The 20055-nt window shown below is 42.4% G+C and overlaps 1 protein-coding gene across 4 annotated transcripts in view; it reads right to left on the bottom strand.

Annotated features, from left to right (window-relative positions):
- CLNK (cytokine dependent hematopoietic cell linker) overlaps nucleotides 1–20055 on the bottom strand; it is a 184028-nt gene that overhangs the window by 13946 nt on the left and 150027 nt on the right. For all 4 annotated transcript variants that reach the window (XM_064488054.1, XM_064488057.1, XM_031437329.2 and 1 more), the window contains 6 exons: nucleotides 19125–19152; nucleotides 14616–14634; nucleotides 12817–12898; nucleotides 9125–9165; nucleotides 5686–5819; nucleotides 2099–2176 (listed from right to left, as the gene is read on the bottom strand). In XM_064488054.1, the coding sequence (XP_064344124.1) occupies nucleotides 2099–2176; nucleotides 5686–5819; nucleotides 9125–9165; nucleotides 12817–12898; nucleotides 14616–14634; nucleotides 19125–19152 (382 nt within the window). The remainder of the gene's footprint in view (nucleotides 1–2098; nucleotides 2177–5685; nucleotides 5820–9124; nucleotides 9166–12816; nucleotides 12899–14615; nucleotides 14635–19124; nucleotides 19153–20055) is intronic.

Raw genomic sequence — 20055 nt, 5'->3', positions numbered from 1 at the left:
ATGAAGTCATTCAGCAAGATACTGTTTTCTCAGGGCTTTTCTGGGAGGAGGCAGAGAACGGCACACAGAATAGGAGGCAAGGGAGCATCGAGTGCCTAACGTTGCCGAGAGGACATCGCGTGACAGGTACGCTGCCCTTCCAGCACCAGCCGCACAGCCTCCTGGAAGCCTGTCTTCTAAGAGGGGTTTTTCCCCTGGGAAGTAGTCTCAGGGAGGATGATGGCTGGTTAGCCAAGGACAAGAGGCAGGGCTGGAGTCGGCACCACTGCCCCACCATTCAACCCAGCGGAGGGCAGCTGTGGGTGGGATTCCCAGGGGAGCGGGGAGGGAGGGTCCTCGAGGCAAGGTGCCACCCAGCCACCTGTGACTCCCCTTCTAGAACATAAAGAACGATACTGTCTGCTAGAGGCAGCTGTGGTTCTGTGAGTGCTGACATTGAGTTCAGGTTCTGCCTCTTTCTCCGCCTTGGGACTGAAACCTTGATGTAGCTTCGGTTTCCTCATCCAGAGAATGAGATGGTTTTATTAATTCCGAATATGTTCAAGATAACTTTGTTAGCAACGGTGTTAATTTCCTACTGTTGCTATAACAAATTCCCATGAGCTCAGTGGCCTAAAACACAAATTTTATTGTCTTATAGTTCGGTGGGTTGAAGTCTGACATGGGTCTCAAGGGGCTAAAATCAAGGTTCAGCAGGACTGTGTTCCTTCTAGAGATTCTAGGGGAGAATGCCTTTCCCTGCCTTTCCCAGCTTCCAGAAGCCACCACCAGCGCTTGACTTGTGGCCCTCTCTCTGTGACTCTGACACTCCTGCATCCCTCTTATAAGGACACTTATGATTACATTAAACCCTTTCAGATAATCCAGAATAATCCCTCTAGCTCAAGATCCCTAACTTAATCACATTTGCAAACTCCTTTTCCATATAAGGTGACACAGCCACAGGTCTTGGGGTTTAGAACGTGGGCATATCATGGTAGAAGGAACATTATTCTGTTTAGTGTAGCAGCTTACATATAGTTTATTTTATTTAATTTTATAATATCAATTCTGAGAGCTAGGTTTTTATTAAAATTCATTGGGGGCCTACTATTCATACACTCGTCCACTAATTAACTGACTTTGTTTTATCTCCTCATTCAACAATGACCATTGTATTGGTTAGTTGAGGACAGGTTTTGATGATGCATTGATCTTGAGAGCCTTTCTATCATGTCTAGACAATCCAGTATAGTCCTTTGCATAGAGTAGAGTAGTTGCTTAGTAACTGTTTTCTATTTATGATGATGGTTATAGTAGTCATTTGACCTGATCACCAATATTCCAGGTCTTCTCTTTTTTCTGGTCACATGGTAGCTTTGTACTTTTCTACCCTCTTTGAAGTTAGGTCTGGTCCTGTGATTTACTCTGGCTGATGAAATGTGAGCAGAGATACAGCCAGGTACATGTGAGAGGCTGTGTTGACAGCCCGTGTATGGTGTGAGGACACATGGAGATGGAGCCTCCAGAAGTCCAGGTCCACCCACCCAAACCTGCCTTGAACACAGAGCTCAAGCAAAAAATAAAGCTCTGTTATGCTAAGTAGCTGAAATCTTGGGGTTGTTTGTTACTACAGCATAACCTATCACATTCTGACTGTTACAGCATTCACGTGCCCTGCTCCATTCCTGTAGAAGTGAACCATAAAGACCCAGCTGTACTTCAGGCAGATCTGCAGGAAGGAGATGAAACTTGAAGAAAGAGAAGGAAGTCGTCTTCCACTGCAACCCCCATTTCTACCCCAGCTTCCACATTTGATCTCCAAGATAGTTCCTTAGAGTTGACTTTACTATTTTCATTTGACAAATAAAGAGACCTGCACTTAAAGATGCTTAAGAACTTGAAAAAGTCCCACAGCTGATAAGTGATACAACCAAGTTGCAAACCTAAAACTCTATTTGAAAGCGCCCTTTCAATTACAACCTCCCCAGCACTGAGAAGTACAGGGTGAGGCAGGAACCAGTACTTGTCACACTGCTTGCCACGTCCCACGATCTATGGGCAGAAAACCCTAGGATGGCTACAGAAACAGTGGGATGGTCCCTGTTGAAGCCATTACCTTGTTCTCCTTCATCAATGCCTCTTCCACCGCCTGACGACTGTATTCTCCAATGTACCATTCATTGTGCTGGACATCCTGCAGGACAGGTTAAGTGATGAATATTTTAGGCTCAAAGGGAAGGAAGGATTAATGATTAATTAATTAAAATTTACTTTTGTTCCATCAGTGCCAAATCACAGCTGGACTTATAGCAGCTATGCAGTACAAAATTTCCGTCCCTGAATCTCGAGATGGACACAGAAAAAGTAGCAGCAGCTTAGGAATCATGAAACTGGCATGACAAAGTCAGTCTGCCATTGAAAGGAACCAGAAATGTCACTCCATCTCCTGAGAAAGGTGCTTTGGCTCCACACTCAGAATGGATCATAAACATATCTATTAATGCTTTCTGAATCTGTACCTGCTGAAGCTTCCTGAGGTGGGGTGTTCATTGTTTATGAAGCCTATGAGAGCCCATAGTCATCATAAAAACAGCAGGGGAGGGGACGACAGGTGCAGACTGAGAGCATCTTTACAGCAGTTGCCTAAAGTCACATGTGGTAGGACTGGGATTTGAACCCTAGTCTGTCTGCCATCTACTTTATTTACACTCATTTATTTCTTTTGTTTGTAAAATCTACCATGACAGAGAGGAAGGAAGGGAAGTCAGAGAGATGCACCATGGATCTGCAATTCCTTTACCAAGTTTCAAGGATAATAATATTGATTCATCCCCTGGATGGATCCAACATCTCCAAGGCCCTTCCTCATTTATTATCCCAGTCCACATCTGCAAGAACCTTGTGATGCAGGCATTGCCAGGACAGTGGAGGCTCAGGAAGCCAACTTCAGTCCCGTGGTTGGCAAGAACCAGGGAGGCAGCATCAGGGCTTTGTTCTCTCAGTGTGAGTCCCTGGTCCTCCCAGCGCTGGATACACCAAGCATGTGTGAGCACCCCTGGAAAGGGATGAGCTAGCTTCACCCTACCTCTCCAGCCTCCCTTCCCACTCCCTGCGCCCAGTCTGAGGACACGGGCATAGCACGCTGTTTGCTGTTGTCTGGACGCACAGAGTCGGGACTTGGCATGAGGAGCCCCGCTTCCTGGAATCCCCCCTGCTCCTCATTCTCTCCTCCTACCTGACTCTGCTATTCTCCTCCATCAAGTTCAGGATCAAAGTCATCTCTTATTTGAGGCGTCCTTTGGAGTGAATACCTTTACCTAGTCCCTACCCCCAGGGAAGGTCCAGAGGCAGGACTGGCTCTGCTCCATCCCAGTAAAGCCTGGAAACAGGCTCCAGAAACAAAGGATGCCCCAGAGCCCCACCTCCCTGCCAAAGAGTGAGCTCTCTCTGCTCAGAGTGGTCTGCTGCTTCTGGGGAGCCTCTTGGCCTGTCTGGGGCTTTGACAAGGCGCAGTCACGGTGCGTTTCATCTCCTCTGATTTTATTCACTTGTTCAAGCTGGAAGACACTTAAAGATTTAATAGCCCCGTGGTCCTCCAGGTGTGGTCATGGGTGCTGGCTGGCATAAATGACTCGGAATTACCTGGGGGCAGGAATCGTCCCCTCATGGTTCTCTTTCTAGCCCTTTGAATAACTCAAGAGGACTGCTTCATTTTGGTGCTAGTCTACCCTTACCACCTCCCGGGCATTCCCCCGCTCCTGTGGCAGAGGGGCAGCCCTCGCACTGAGATCCCCTCATGAGTGACGGCGTCCTGCTACAAGTTATTAGCCTTGTTTTGTTGGTGCTACAGCGAGACTTTTAAAAAATGTGGTGAGATACACACACCAGAAGATTTACCATTTAACCATTTTCAAACGTACAAGGCAGTGGCGTTGGGCATGCTGCTTTGCTTTGGAGCCGTCACCCCTACCTATCCAGCTGCAGGATGCTTCCATCATCCCAAACGGAAACTCCATACACAGCAAACACCGACTCCCACTACCTCCGCCTCCAGCCCCTGGTCACCACCACTCTGCTTTCTGTCTCTGTGAATTGACCTAGTCGACTCTCATGTAAGTAAAACCATATATTAGCCCTTTTGCCTCGGGCTTATTTCACTGAGCATAATGTTTTTAAGGTTCTTCTACGTGTCAGAATTGCATTGCTTTTTAGAGCTGTGTTACTACGTTTTGTGTCTCCGTTTATCCGCTGATGGACATTGGGGTCGTTTCCGCCGCTTGGCTGTTGTAAATAGTGCTGCTATGGACAAGAGTGTGCGAATGTCTGTTCGAGTCCTTCCTTTCATTTCTTTCAGGTGTATCCCTAGAAGGGGAAGGCTACAGTTAGTTTTAAGGTTGCTTTCTATCTACGGTATGTGAATGCTGGTTTTCTGTGTAGAGCAGCCACACAAAATGAAAAAGGAGTTAACTAAGAATATTGATGCATATAACATTATTATTGATAGTGCATGGATATGCCACAGAACACGAAGGTGAATTCAAATAGTTGAAATCAGGGAAATCCTGAGTTAGTGTAAACCTCTCCCACGCCCAGGAATCCAGGCTTTTGGAGGGGCTTGATTTTGTGTAGGTGTGTGGTTAGGACCCGGGGATTCCAGTGCTTACGAAGGAGATGACGGAGGGGAGGGGAGCCAGGTGCAGAAGGAGGGGCAATCAAAGAATTATGTGCAAAGACTTCCCAAGGTCTTACTTGAGAGTGTGCGACTTCTTTTGGAATTAAGGTCAAATTAAATAACACAAATATAAGAACAACAAGGGACCTTTAGGATAGCGCAGGGGGTACGAGAAACTGACCAGAAATATCCCACACGTCCTGCTTCTGCTTAAAACCTCCTGTAGGCTCTGCTGCAGGCCCCTGAGCACGTGAGGCCATGGAATGGAGACCCAGAGGAAGCGTGTCCTTCTGTGCCTTATAGTCAAAGACACTAATAAGTAATGTCGAAAGGTGATGGAAGAAGACACACAGAAGAGGCAAAGAAAATTTTATCCTCCCATGTAGGCAAACGTAAGTGCAACATGGTCTGAAAAGAACTGATTGTCAGGATGGAGAATATTTTAGAAAGGGACCAGGAAGTAGATGAAGGACAAGCAAGAATAGATCTATTATCTGTCTGCGTCTCTCCCCTCTTTACGCCTCCTCTGGGGCAGAGACCATAACTTCTAGCACCCTGTCCGATATACAGTAAGTGCTCCACACATGCTTGTCAGACTGTTCAAGTGTAATGAGCATACGACATGTGAATATTTTGTTGGAAAAACAGTTGCAATATGTAAATCCTCATTAATCCTGAAAGACGACTGAATAGCCAATAAATATAAACCAGTCCTAAATATCTCTATTTTTTTTTGGATGAATTAAAAAAAAAGCACTTTGGGAATCTGGAAATATATAAGTTAAAGAAGCCAGTGAAATGGCAATATAAAATATCATACAGCAAAATACTTAAAAAATATTAAAATCCAATAATATATGGCCAGAAAGGGGCAGGGGGAATCAAAGCCAATCAAAACGACCGCCTCTTAGGCGTTGTTCAGTAAAGCTTTCTTTAGAATCTAAATTCCAGAAAATATTGGAGGGTAAAAAAAAAAAGGTTGCAAATCCAGAAAATCTAGAAAAATATTGCAGAGAAGTATCTGTTTTTACCTTTTCATCAGACCTCGCACGGAAAGGTTTCTTCCAGCTTGCGTTTTTATAGTGTGGGAAGTGTTCCTGAGGGCCGTGGCTGGCTGGAAATGGGCATCTCTGAGGAGGGCAGGACTGCGTGCTTTCTCTATGATCTGGGGGAAGTAAATTCACATTGAAATATGATGTGCTATTGTCTCAGATTGCCTGCCTGGAGCGAGGGGCCAGGACGCATCACTCTCTCCTGCGTCTGTGGCGGCCTCTTGGTCTTCACCACCAGCATCTCACCCTGGACAGCAGTCTCCTCTGGACTGTCCTCTAGCTTCAGCTTTTGTTCCCATCTCTCTGGGCATCCAGAGTAATCTTTAAAAAATGTAATTCTGGCTTTGCTACCCCCCTGGGGACAAAGCCTTCCACGATTTCCTTTACACTCGAAAGAAAATCCAAATATTTTAAAGTCTGTCAATAAGGCCCTGGATAATCCTTCTCTTCTTATTTTTCCATCTGCCCCCTCCACTGTCCACTCTGTTCTGGCTGCAAAGAACTCTGCTCAGTTTTTGAAACAAGCCAAGCTTGTTCCCAACTCAGGACACACCTTTTTAAAAAAAAAAATGTTAAAGAATAACTTTTTGTTTTTCTGGAACATCTCTTTTTTAACCTGAAAGAATGACTGGCAGACAAACTCTGGTTATTCAGACTTGGGCACTTGGCAGATACTTTATTAAAAATGAACAGTGTGGGCCTGTCACTGCATGGAAAATAACTGATGGTATTTGTTGCCAGTTTTAAAATTAGACTTCTCAAGTGCACACTGGAATTTGGAAATACTTATATGTGCCACTGTGACGTAACCGCATATCCACAGTTCGCCTTTTCTGATGAGATCCGAGGTGTTACTTGCAAACGTGATTTTAAAAACTATTATATAATAAGTCAACATGGGAAAGATCTGCGCAGGTCTATGAATCGCTGTTTCTCAAGGGACTAATGTATCGTGTTACAAAACTGTGCCTGAGTAAAAGATTCTTTAAAAGACGAGATAGATCAAGTGATCGTAAGTAACAGGATACAAAAAATTCACTGAAAAGGTTTTGATTTCATATGGTGCCTAAGCTCTAAGCCACTACTACTTGTCAAGTTTTGATGTGGCACTTTCTCTATATACTTCAATAAAAAGAACATATTTCCATTGTGTCATTCCCATAAATATTAATAAAAGATGAATTTCAAGAAATTAGGGCCACAAGGAAGGAGTGAGGTTAGAAGGAACACTAAACAAAGATACTCACAAATATGTTAGTAATTTTAAGCAAGGATTAACTGTGTAAAAGTTATAAAGCCTTCAAAATTGTAGAATAGACTACACTGTATAGCACAGGGAAATATACACAAAATGTTATGATAACTCACAGAGAAAAAAATGTGACAATGAGTGTGTATATGTCCATGAATAACTGAAAAATTGTGCTGAACACTGGAATTTGACACAACATTGTAAAATGATTATAAATCAATAAAAAATGTTAAAAAAAGTTATAAAGCCTTGAGGATATAAAAACAATATCAAAATAAAATACTGGACAATAATAACATATAAAATGGACAAGGGTTGATTAACGTAAAGGCAGAATTATAAGTTATTTTGTCTTAATTCAGTCTAGCAAACATAACAAAACTTATAGGTCTTGTCAGCAGTTTCACAAGAACTTTGAAAGAACAGGATACTTTTCACACACTATATTTTTGAGGCAAAATACTAATAAAACATTAGCAAATATTTATAAGCCAGTTACCATAACACTTAAGTTATATGTGTATTTATTCTGCTTTTTGTCATCCAAATACCACATTTCTCTCTAGGTTTACTAGGAAGAGCTAAGAGTTTTCCTAAAACATTGGAAGTGTGTTTTAGTGGTCCCAAGGATTGTGGCTTTTAATGGTGAGCCTAAGAGTGTTATAGAGAATGACATGTATCAAAATGTTTGTTGCAGAAAAGTGTTTGACTACTTAAAGTTTAAATTACATTCATTGTAGTAAGTTAATTTTGTGCACCAATTTATGACTAAGAATAGGAATGACGCTAAAGACATCTCTGCTTTTCAAATTCTATATTATCAGTAAAAGATCACTACGTCCAAACAGCGCAGAATCTGTGTCATCAGAACAAAAGCATCCTAAGATTTTTTTTGTATTTTGGGGAAGGGGATATGAATCCTGTGAGTTAACATTATCATTTGAATTTTATGAATGGGGGATGGTGACGCTCCAAGAATCCCCTTGCTCAAGCTGACCCTACGTGGAGAGAGGCAGAGCTGGGCGAGGTCAGCAGAGCCCCCCGGCCTTTCCACTGAAACCCACGTGGTCTGCTTCCTGCAGCCCTACGCCCTTTCTGGTGGTTCAGCAGAGAGAGATTAATAAAGCATTAGATCTGAACACACAATCTCCATGGCATAGGGAGTGAAGAGAGAAAGACAAAAGAACATGACAAATCTGGGCAGTTTGGGCAGAATAATACTAACAATATCAAAATCCACCATCCACAGTAGTAGATCACTACACTTACATGCTGCTTCAGGTATCTCCATGGACCTGGTAGCCTTCTGATTTTTATCTTCACAGTCAATTAGTAAGAGAGACTAGTTTTATTTTCTCCATTTCGCAGACTTTTTTTTTTTTATAGTTTTAAGCCTATGTATTTCTTTTTTTTTTTTTTAACATTTTTTATTGAGTTATAGGCATTTTAGAATGTTGTGTCAAATTCCAGTGTAGAGCACAATTTTTCAGTTATACATGAACATACCTACATTCATTATCACTTTTTTTCCGCTGTGAGCTACCACAAGATCTTGTATATATTTCCCTGTGCTACACAATACAATCTTGTTTATCTGTTCTATATATGCCGGTTGGTATCTGCCTATTTTGAAATCCCATCATAGACTTTTCTTAAGCTGAATCTATTTTATACTCAGTGGATTGGTAATAGCTAAACATTTGTCAAAAACAACTGTTGGAGAGGATGGGGAACCTTGGGGCCTCATAAGCTGTTGGTGAAATGAAGTGATGTGTCTACTTTGGAAAATGCATCTAGTGCAAATGAAGAGAGGAATATTCTAAGATCTGGGTGTTCACTCTTAGCAAGAGCACTTATATTACATACTTGGGAAACATGAGCATCTTATATGCGTGGGAAGACAGCTACAATCTTGTTCTTAACAAACTAATATTCATAAGAGAAAGAAACTGGAAACCACTTAAGTGATCATATTTAATTATGGATAAAATGTATGTTCTATTAACACGATGCAGTGTTATCTACCAATGAAAACAAGACAAATATACATTTATACACATCAGCTCAGCGCCTCCGAGGCTCACACAAGCTAAGCCACAGTGCAGGTACATCGTAGTGTGATGACTTACCTGCTTATTTTAGAATTCTTCCGAAAAGTGTTCTTACCTCTGTTTTGTAAGCTGTGGTTGCGCGTCATGAATGAGGAGCTGAAGGAAATGTTACAGTTGAAAGAATGTTAGTATTTCCCATTGCCAGGTAGTGCTCATGGCCCCCGTCACATTGACAGAGCACTTCATATGTTATTGGATGAGCCAGAAGAACCCTCTCTTTTGTAAAGTGACAGAAGGCTGGTTCATTCCTTTCTCAAGACAGTCAAACATCAAATATGGAACAAATTGACCCATCTAAGTTCTTCCCATATTACTTTAATGAGGCCATGGGTGTAGACCTGCCTCATAGGTACAGTCACTGTAGAAAATGCCACGTGACTGACTGGGCTCCTATGCTGTAGTAATTGTTTACCGATTGAAGGAGAGTCAGCCACAGCAAGGAAGACGAATACAGAGTATATTTTATTCCTTTTAAAACTATGAGCTAGGTGAAAAGAAACCTATGTGGATTATTATAAGGGAATCCATAAAGAAAGAGGAATTGTAAAAATATAATATAAGACAATAACACAGTATGCATTTTTATGCATAACAATAACGATGTTACCAAGACTGCTTACCAACGTCTTAAATTAGCACTTTACTTACTGTTCAGCTTTGTGCAACACTGCTCTGATTTTCTGGTTCACTTTGTACTGTGGTCAGCGTCGTCATTATAAACTCTAGGGGCTACTACAGTTAAATCTAATTACATGGAGCGTGCTCTGTGTTATGACTGAATCAAGCCTCTGGGTTAATTCAATGCAATCTAGCCCTTTTCCAGCACCGATGAAATCAACTGAGTATATAGCTGGTTTTTGTTGTCTACATGGTAGCCTGGGGTCTTATGACTTGCTTTGTAGAAAAAAATACTATTAGATCATTAAACCACCACGCTGTGTTGCCATCACTGGTCAGACTTCTACTGACATCTAAGCCTTCAATTCTGTTAAAACTAAGATCCTTTTTCTAGGAGTCAGTGTACAGTTTTTTGTTAAATGTCTGGGAAAAAATCATGGATAGCAAAATTTTGCTTCCCTAATTTTGGGGGCATTTTTAGAAAATGTCGAGAGAATAGGAAATTCCCCCGAGGATATTCTCGGTCTCAAGGACAAATAGAAATGATGATTCTTTCGCTTTGCAAACATGTACTGAGCACTTATTAAGTACATAGTCTGTTTGGGGAAATATCACATGAATAGGACATGGCCTCTGCCCTGAAGCACTTCATTTATGGAGGGAAGACATGACTGGACCATAATCACAATGTGGGATAAATATCATGATAGATCCTGTGGCAGCAGAAGAAGGTCGCTTGATTCAGAGAAAGTTGGTTTGGTTCTCAGAAAAGTCTTCCTGGAAGGAACCATACCACAATAAAAGGGTTTAAAAAATAAATTAAAAATTAAAAAGCCATCTCTTCATCCTTAAAAAAAAAAGTCCTCCTAGGAGATACCCTAGCCAAGGTGACTTCTGAAAGGTGAATAGGAGAAGGGTGAGGTGTAAGGGTGTGTTCCACGCAGAGGGAAGAGCAGGTGCAAAGTCTCAGAGGCAAGAAAGCATGGCTTATTCTGCAAAAGGTCAGAAAGTAGTTCCCTGTGGGTGGAAAGTAGGGTATGGAGACGTTCAGTATCATTAGAAGCTGACTGTAGTAGTTCAAACAAGGGTTGATGGCGGGTGGTCTATGTCAGGAACTGGAGAAATGAGTAGAAATGAATAGATTTGAGACATGTTTTGAGGTAGAATTTTGGGAGTTGGAAATGGATTGGATGGGAAGAGTGAAGATGGAAAAGAGAGTATGTACTGAGGTGAGAAAGTTTGTAGGAGGGAAGTGCTGGTTTGGGAATGAAAGTAGAGATGGAGAGTTCAACTTGAACATTATGTATATGAGATGCCTGTCCCCTCTTTAAGGAAAACTGCCCAGTGGATAATTCAATACATGGGTCCAGAGTTAAAAAGGGCAGTTAGGGCAGAAGATAGAAGTTTAGTAATTATCAGTATAGAGTTGACATTTGTCACTTTGAAGATGGATGGATTGCTTACACTCTTACTGATAGAAAAAAGGACCTTGGAAGGCTCTGAGGAATACCAACATTTAGAGGTCAGTTTGGGGAAAAGTACGAAAAGGGGACCTGGAAGAAGCAACATTTAAGAGAGGAAGAAAATTCAGGAGACTTTGTTCATTAAATTAAACAAACAAACAGTAGAAGCCAAATCACGTTGAACAACAAGTACTACACATGTGTGTCCAACTGAAAGCTCATTATCCTCTCACTACAGTGTGATGATTTTTTTTCCCCTTTCAGCAAACTTCATTAAGAAAGAGTGTTTCTTGTATGGGCAAGGGTTTTTTGTGTCAGATTGGGCCTTACACAGAAAACAGCCTGATGAGAGTTACAAAGCCACAGCCCTAATACTCAGACCAAAGAGTGAGAACAGTGTCACTGGAGGAGTGAAACAGGACAAGAAAGTGAGGGTGGGAAAGGGCACAGGGGCCGGAGGCCCCACCCCGATGCGCGGGGCCTGCCGATGGCAATGAGAGTGACGGTTAGCGGGCACTTGGAACAGGCCTAGCTCTGCACTCAACTTCACACACAAGATAAGCGGTGCTGCCCAAGGTCACATGGTTTGCTAGCGAGGAACCCAGTCTGACTCCTGGGGGTCCCTCCTAACCGCAATTCTATTCCACCACTAACAGAGTATATGCCCGGTAATACTAAACAAATAAAAGAGCATCTAAACTGTAGGGCAGGCGCCAAGGAAAGTCAAGATTCATGGGCTGCATTTTTAGAATCAAGTCAGGATGAATGCTATGGACTATTGAAAAGTGGAGTTGGACTGATTTCAATGGGCAGGGACTCAGCCTCTCTGGGCCTCCTTGATTCCCTCTGGGGGATGGGTTGGAACTATCTCCTGGATTCAGGGTGTCTTTAAGCTGAGGTCTGATGGATAAAGAGGAGTTTTCCAATTAGGGAGAGGGTAGAGAGAGGGAAATGGGGGAGGGGAAGTGTTATAGGCAGAGGAATAACACTTGCAAATGTCCTGTGGTGGTGGTGGGGGAGGGGGGCAATGGAGACTAGGAAGTGGGAGAGTGGCATGAACTGAGGCTGGAGACACTGGCCAGGCTGGGGTCATGAGGGTTTTATGGCACTGATTTTGGAGGCTCTGCATGTTGTTTTAAGGAAGCCACCCCTAATTCACATGACCTTGGCCAATGAATCACCAGCCTGAGCCTTATTAGCTTCCTTGACTCTTCTGTTGGGATGACACTTGTCACAATAACCTGACCAGGCAAGTATTTCATCAGATAATGGCGTTTTCAACCCCTGGCCATTCATAAAATGCTGTTCAAAAGTCACTGTCGGCTTCCATGTGATCATAAGCTGAGACTCGTTAGAAACGCCAACTTTTCTTCCCAGGTTGATTTGCCTCCATTCCAGTTGATCCTATCTAGTTAATATTCAAGTCTTTAAATCTCCCAAATGTCCCTAACATGCAATCAATCACCTATAAAGTGTAGCAATAGCAATGCTATTATCGTCAACAACAACCGTGATTCACAGGTCTCCCTGGGGCCTCGTCACTGGGCTTCGTTACCAAAGGCAAAAGATGCTCTTTTTCTCAGGAAGCCTTGGTGAGTCATTATTCCAGACAACACGTGGCCTGCCCCCAAAGCTGGGACCCAACAAGGGATTCCTGGCTCCTTACCTGGCAACGGCAAGAGGAATCTCTTGAGTACTTTGATTTTGTGACAGATGAGATGATTCAGGCTTCATCTGGTGGTGAGGAACTGTGTAAAGGCATCACATAATTTGATCAGGTTGCAAAAGAGAAACAATTGGGGGCCATTAGAGGTCTCTTGGAACTGCTATAATCTCCTCCAAGAAATCTCTGATTATTAAGAGTGGTCTGTTGGTCAGTAGAAACTGTAACCCACATGTTCTACAAGGACCCTGGCTCCAGGGAATGGCCCCTCCCTGAGACTATAAAAATTGTTTTGAATGCTGAATATTCAACAAGGTTATCAAAAATATTAAATCTAGAACTCATCGTCGAGCTTCCCAAAATACAGAATGTTACCTTGGAAGGCACTTGGTTTTGGAAGGGCTGAAAGTAGAAGTAGACTGAAGCTGGATTCTGCATTCAAATGAAAACTTATATAGAAGCATAAACAAATGTTGAACTTAAGAACTATTCTGAGCAATGCAGGGTATGGGGACACCTGACACTGGCCCATGCACACCGGAACCCTCCAATCTCTCCTGTGAGAGGGCGGGAGAGCGCCCAGGGTTCTGATGTAGAGCAGAGGTTCCCACCTGGTTCCCACCAGGCATGCATTTTCTCAGTTCTTCCCTCCTGACCTCCAAGTTTTGAAAAGTTTTGCCAACCATACGAACCGGACTTACTTAGTAATTACATATGTCATTGGTGTTACCACTTTGTATTTCCTTTTCATCGTGGACAGATCTTAACCAGCCATCCAGAATTACCAAGGGCACATAATAATACTATGATATGAAATCCCATAAAACACTCTCCCAGTTACAGTTGTAAGTAATAAAGTTAAGGAAGCTTCAACACGAACTCATCTTAATTTTGGTTGTTACTCTGTGCTCTGTCCAAGGCTGATCACAAACCAGACAGCTGTGATGGAAGGACTGTGATTACCTGAAATGGGATTGGAGTCAGTGACTAGACCACTAATTTCACATCCTTCAGGTCATTTCAAGTCATCAACAGCCACCCCTCTGAGCTGAACAATGTCACATCGTGGCATTGATAGTCACTGAAGCCTGAGGCAACAACTTCTGAACATTCAGTTAGGAAGTTGAGATTTATTGTGGAAAAGGGCACAGTTTCCTTTGGGTTTTAAAATTGTTGAGAGTTGCCACCAGACCCTTACTCCACCAGAAACCCCTGGGAAGCCACAAGCCCAGGTTAGGCCCCCAATGAAGTCTAACTTTCTCAATAAAAAGAAGAGCAGACTTCAGACTCACAGAGGGAGAGCAGGTGAGCATGAAGATATGACCAGATTAGCATCCTGCCAGCTAGCAAGTGAGTGTTGGATCGCATGTTTCCACAACAATGGCACCAGCAGTGTGCACACACGTGTGCATGCGTGAGGGCTTACGTGTGTGTGCATGGGTGACATCAAAGATGGAGAGACCAAGAGCTTCTCTGGAGCAGGGGGCCAGCAATGTCCTTCCAAAGTGGCAAGGGGTGACAGACAGTGTGTCTCCTTGTGGCTGAAGAAAGATCTCTAGCCTACCCCCAATTTAAATCACCCTGTTTAGACCACAGGACTCTTGAACAGACTCTGAGGTCCTGAATCCATCTGGATCACGTCATCATGTGTGCATGCACACACACACATACACAAACACACACGCCTATACATCCCAGGCCCTGAAACAAGTAATCCTTTAAAAAATGACTAATGCTGTAAACGCGGGAATAGAATTTAACTTCATGATATTAGGAGAAGAAAGCAAATGTAAACAGTTCACCTTTTTCTGTTCCGAGGACCTGTATTGAATCAAAAACAGATAATGCTGAGTGACTTTTAGTGACAGAGAATTTGACTTAATAGTGTGTGTGTTTTTGGAGCAATTGGTTAGTAGAGTTTGGGCAATATTTTTATTAGTACAGATTTAAAAAAATCTACAAATAATTCTCCAAAAGACTAAGCAAAAATCAAAATTTTATGCTCTTTATGTGATATAACAGGCAAATATACAGTCTGCGGATGGGACTATAAATTGCTTTGACTCTTTGGGAAACCAGTTTGACCATAGCTAACCGGGGCCTTAGAAACACTCTTAATCTTACCCCAATGATTCAGTTGATGAGATTCTTTTTCTAAGACAACAGCCTGAAATCTAGGTCACGTTCCACATGCAAAGATGTTCAGTACATCATCACTTATAATGTCAAAACGTTGGGGACAATCTTCACGACCTAAGCGCACTGCTAAGTCATTTTGGAGCTGGACTTACTTACTGTAATACTATAAATGCATTGCAGGTACTTATGTAGAGTGTGGGATAAGATGATACTATGTCTCAAAGTCACATAAGAAATTCAGGGTAAAAACTGGGCTCATGACACATTTACAAGCAAAAGTATGTGCGTGTGTGTGTATGTGTGTATGTTGAAAAAAGATGTTGAACATATGATAAAATATTAATAAAGGTTGTGTTTAAGTGATGAGAGCTACAGTTAATTTTCTTTATACCTGTTCTAGAATTTTTATTTTAAAAAATTAACATGAAAACGTTCACATTATTCTTTTTAAATGGAGCCATTTTATCTTCCCAAACATTTCCATTCTCTTTCTTTCCTTAACTGGTAGAATTCCTGATCATTTTTCATCATGAAAGTCTATGTGCACATGGGCCTTGCATCCTTGAGCCCTGTTATGCTCTTGAAGAATCGAAACGCCTTGCAAGAAGGACAGTATTTGCTGAAGTATTTTCTTAACTGCAAATAATTTTCCGAAGTCCGTTTCATGCATTGCGTCTGCTCAGGAGGTCCATGGGTATCATTTGGACAAGGGCTTCTTAACTTGCAGGATAGAAGAGGTCCTTGGATGGCCTAGTGGGGTCTATGACATTTCTGAAATTAAAAGCCAAATATTTTTTTTCCCTTTATAAATACATACATTTTTTTGGGGGTGAGGAAGGTTCATTATACCTTTCATCAAATTTTCAAAGTCGTCTGAGGTCCATGAAAAGTTACAGCCAGTGGTTTGCAGAGGAGGGCCACAGAGGTGGGGCTGCTCACCCAGGTTCCCACAGTTATCTTGTGGCTGAGCTGGTCCTGGAGCCCAGGTCTCCAGACTCACTCTGGCTTCGCAGACAAAAAACCTTTATTAACAAATAGCTCAGAGAGGCATCGTCCGTCTCATCTGAGGCTAGCCAACAGACAAGCCCTTTTGTTTCAAAGGATTTGGCATCCCCCAGGATTCTGGAAAGAGGACGTACATTTCATCGTGGACAGCAAATCAAGGCAAGTCCATAGGCTAAGTGAAAAGGGTAATGAATGAATCCCTTCTCATAAGTGGTTTGAAAGTCCCCCCCACTGAGTTTTCCTCAGGACTTTGAACCTAGCAGTTCAAAGTGCCCCATCAGTTGTGGCTGTGGTTCTCAGGCTTGTCAAAGGAGGGGGAACGCCTTGCTGTAAATACAGCTGAGAAGCCATCTGTCTGGGGGAGCGGTTGTTTGATTTAATTGAGACCCAGCCAAGTTTTGCTTGAGGGCTCTGAATTTAAAATCAAATGCAATTAGAAAAGTGGAGTGAAATCTCCCTCATTTCTTTAACTTTTTTTGTTAGAAAATGAACATATTCAAGTTAAATACTAAGGCCTTCTTTATTACTTCCCACCGTCCCTCCCTCCATCCTTTCCTTCCTTCCTGCCTTCGTTCTTCTTTTTTTCCACTGTTTGTCCTCAGGGGTGTCTCTGTGTTTTGCAGGGCAGAGTCAGCAGGATGGGGAATAGACTGGGACTTCGGGCTTTCAGTGGTGGCCCTGTCTTCAGCTGCTATGAGAGCTCTGGGAAGTCTTACCACTTTTCTGAGGCTTCTTTTTCTCTTCGGGTTTTTTGTTTGTTTGAGAATTAAAGGGGGCAATAAGTTTCTACTTTCTTTGAAAACTATAAAGTGCTATGTGAATTCGAGTTGGGGCATCGTTTTTGTTGGAATGGGTTCTGGTCCCCAAGATGCAATGTGAGCGAGCCCTTAACATTTACACAAGCATGGCATGTGTCCCATGAGATGGGCTTTTGGACTGGGGAGTGACCTTGACTCTCGGCCAAACAAACAATGAGGAAGTGTCTTGGCAAACGATAAGGAGGAAGAATTTGTTTTTCCACTAGGCCTTGCTGTACTTTAGAGGATATCAACTTCTAGCAGAATGCCAACCAAAGTCGCCAGAAAAACAAACAGTCCTGCATGGTGCCTGCTGTCTAAGGCTGGCTGCCCCCATTTCCTTCTTTCTTGTTTGTGACTGGGGGGCCTATTGTCCTTTGAGATGGACCAATGACTTATGGATGTAGGTCATCTTGAGTGGCAGCCTGCTTAGGCTACATAAACCTGACCTGCAGGAAGAAAGGGGTGGAGCCCCTTTAGGTGTGTGGATTCCCCTAGCAGCAGAGGACGCCCCCTCCACTGGCTTTCTCCTTCCTGGTGGCACTGGGAAGTCCAACAATGCCCAGAAGAGAATGAGCTGGGTGAAGTCTTGAATGGAGCCTCCCATTCAGCAGTCACGTGTTTTCCTCCTTGACATGACGGTCTTACAGATTGAAGGTAATAAATCTCTTGTTTGGAGGACAAGCTAGGAATGTGTCTTTTAATTTTAACATTCTCGTAACTCCAAAAAGAAGGAAAGAAGGAAAGAAAGAAAAAAAGAAAGAAAGAGAAGGATGGAGGTAAGGAGGGAGGAAAGAAAGACGAGAGGAAGAAAGAAAAAAGAAAGAAGAAAGGGAGGAAGAAAGAAAGGGAAGGAGGGAGGGAGGAAGGAAGAAAGAAAGAAAGATACTGTATGACCCAGGAATCCGGCTCCTGGGCTTGTATCCAGAAGGAACCCTACTTCAGGATGACACCTGCACCCCAATGTTCATAGCAGCATTATTTACAATAGCCAAGACATGGAAACAGCCTAAATGTCCATCAACAGATGACTGGATAAAGAAGAAGTGGTATATTTATACAATGGAATACTACTAAGCCATAAAAACCGACAACATAACGCCATTTGCAGCAACATGGATGCTCCTGGAGAATGTCATTTTAAGTAAAGTAAGCCAGAAAGAGAAAGAAAAATACCATATGAGATTGCTCATACGTGGAATCTAAAAAAAGAACAAACAAGGCATAAATACAAAACAGAAATAGACTCACAGACATAGAATATAAACTTGTGGTTGCCAAGGGGGCAGGGGGTGGGAAGAGATAGACTGGGATTTCAAAACTGTAGAATAGATAAACAAGATTATACTGTATAGCACAGGGAAATATATACAAGATCTTATGGTAGGTCACAGAGAAAAAAATGTGACAATAAATATATATATATGTTCATGTATAACTGAAAAATTGTGCTCTACACTGGAATCTGACATAACATTGTAAAATGATTATAAATCAATTAAAAAATGTTTAAAAAAAAGAAAGAAAGAGAGAGAGAAAAAGAAAGAGAGAGAGAAAGAGAGAAAGAGAAAGAAAGAGGAGCAAAGAAAGAGAATAAAGAAGGAAGGAAAAGAGATCCACCCCCACAGTCTAGATGTACAAGCAGAGGTCAAATACAAGACAAAAACCAAACCCCTCAGGAGGCCAGTGGGAGTGAGGTGAGGACCCACCATCTGCTCTAGGAACTTCTTTGGGGGCTTAAGGAAGTAAACACCCAAAGGGACTCTGAGGTGGCTCCTGTCTTACACGACTTTCGTGCCACTTACTGAGCCTCTGCTGTCACCTGGTTGTGTACGTGCTGGCTTTGAGTGACTCTGCCTTTGTCACAACAACTTTGCAAAGCTGAGTGCACCCATCTCTATTTTTTTAGCGAGGAAATCAGAACAGAACTGGGGTGGGGTTGGGGTGGGAGGGTTCGCCTGAATTCACGAAGTAGTTGGTGGCAGAGAGGGATTCTAACCCGGGTCTCTGTGACTCTGTATCTCATATTTCTTCCACCTTGCAGACCCGTCTTCCTTGTGAAAAACAAGTGGCACGCTATAGGACGATTTCCCACATTTGTTTCCGTGATGCTGGAGACTGTGAGCCATCAGTCTTCCATGGGTCATGGCCATCTCTCCTCATCACTTTACCGATAAGCACTGACTATGGTGGCAAAATACGAATTTGGTTTAAAGTCTCAAGCTTACCTTGTTTTGCTTTAGTTTTTTCCCCTTTAAAATAGGGATATTAATACATATCGAGCACAATTATTACGATAATTAAGGATCTTGCCTATCGCAATGTACAAAAATTCCCTTCTTTGTTTCTTAGGACAGAATTGTTACTTACCTCACTCAAGTCCTTTAAGCTTATCTGTCTGCAAGGAAAAGAAAAATGGTGTTACATAAAATACAGGTCATAGTGATCAAGACAAAATCATTCTGAGTCCTTAAAAACCCTTGATTACATTTCACTGTCAAATGAATAGCCCATAGACCAGTGTGATATTTACCACTGTTTTATAAAATTAAAGCCAGGTCATTTTTCTCATAATTTTCCAAGCAAAAGAAGAAGTTATGAGCCAACATAAAAGGTGGTGAAAGAAAAGACATGAATAAACTTGCTTTTCATTTTTGGGGAATTTAAATAACATCATTTCTCCTGACGTTTGGTTTTCCACCTCAGGTTTCATTCAATATTCAGACCTGCTATATTTCCTTGATTTTAAAGCTCTTAATTTTTTTTTTTTTGCTTTGCGGAAATATAAAGTATTTTAAAATATGAAGTTCTGGTACAGCGGGACCCCAGGGAGGCATGTGTGAGAGGAAGGATGCTGGTAATGAAAGGAGATCTAAGACGGAAAAAACACGTCACTGAAGGGCAGGGAAGGAATTCAACCTGGAACTGATACAGTGGCCATTGGACGGGTCTCAGAAGAAATGCCAAGCTTCCTTTCATACTGACAGCTGAGTCAATTAGCCTCCCTAAACCTCAATGGTCTCATCTACAAAGTGGCCACAGAGGTATTCATCTTAGAGGGTTGTTGTGAGGATTGCTAGAGGTAAAAAGGATAATGTTGGGTGCCCAACGGGCGCTATTGGCAGATGTGGGCAAAGCCAGATGAGGAGGCTATGAGGGAGTGGGGGCAACGTGTACATCTCTCTACCTAGGTCTGTTGGGGAAAAGACCGGCGTTCTTATGGCTGCAACACCAATCCCAGTTGAAGGCTGCTGATCTAGAGTTAGGAAGGTTTGTCTGTATTGGGTAAGATGATCCCAGA

This window comes from Camelus dromedarius, chromosome 1 (genome assembly GCF_036321535.1).
Source record: "Camelus dromedarius isolate mCamDro1 chromosome 1, mCamDro1.pat, whole genome shotgun sequence".
Lineage (NCBI taxonomy): Eukaryota > Metazoa > Chordata > Mammalia > Artiodactyla > Camelidae > Camelus > Camelus dromedarius.
Note: the sequence above shows the minus strand (reverse complement) of the source record. Positions and strands in the feature narration are given on the sequence as shown.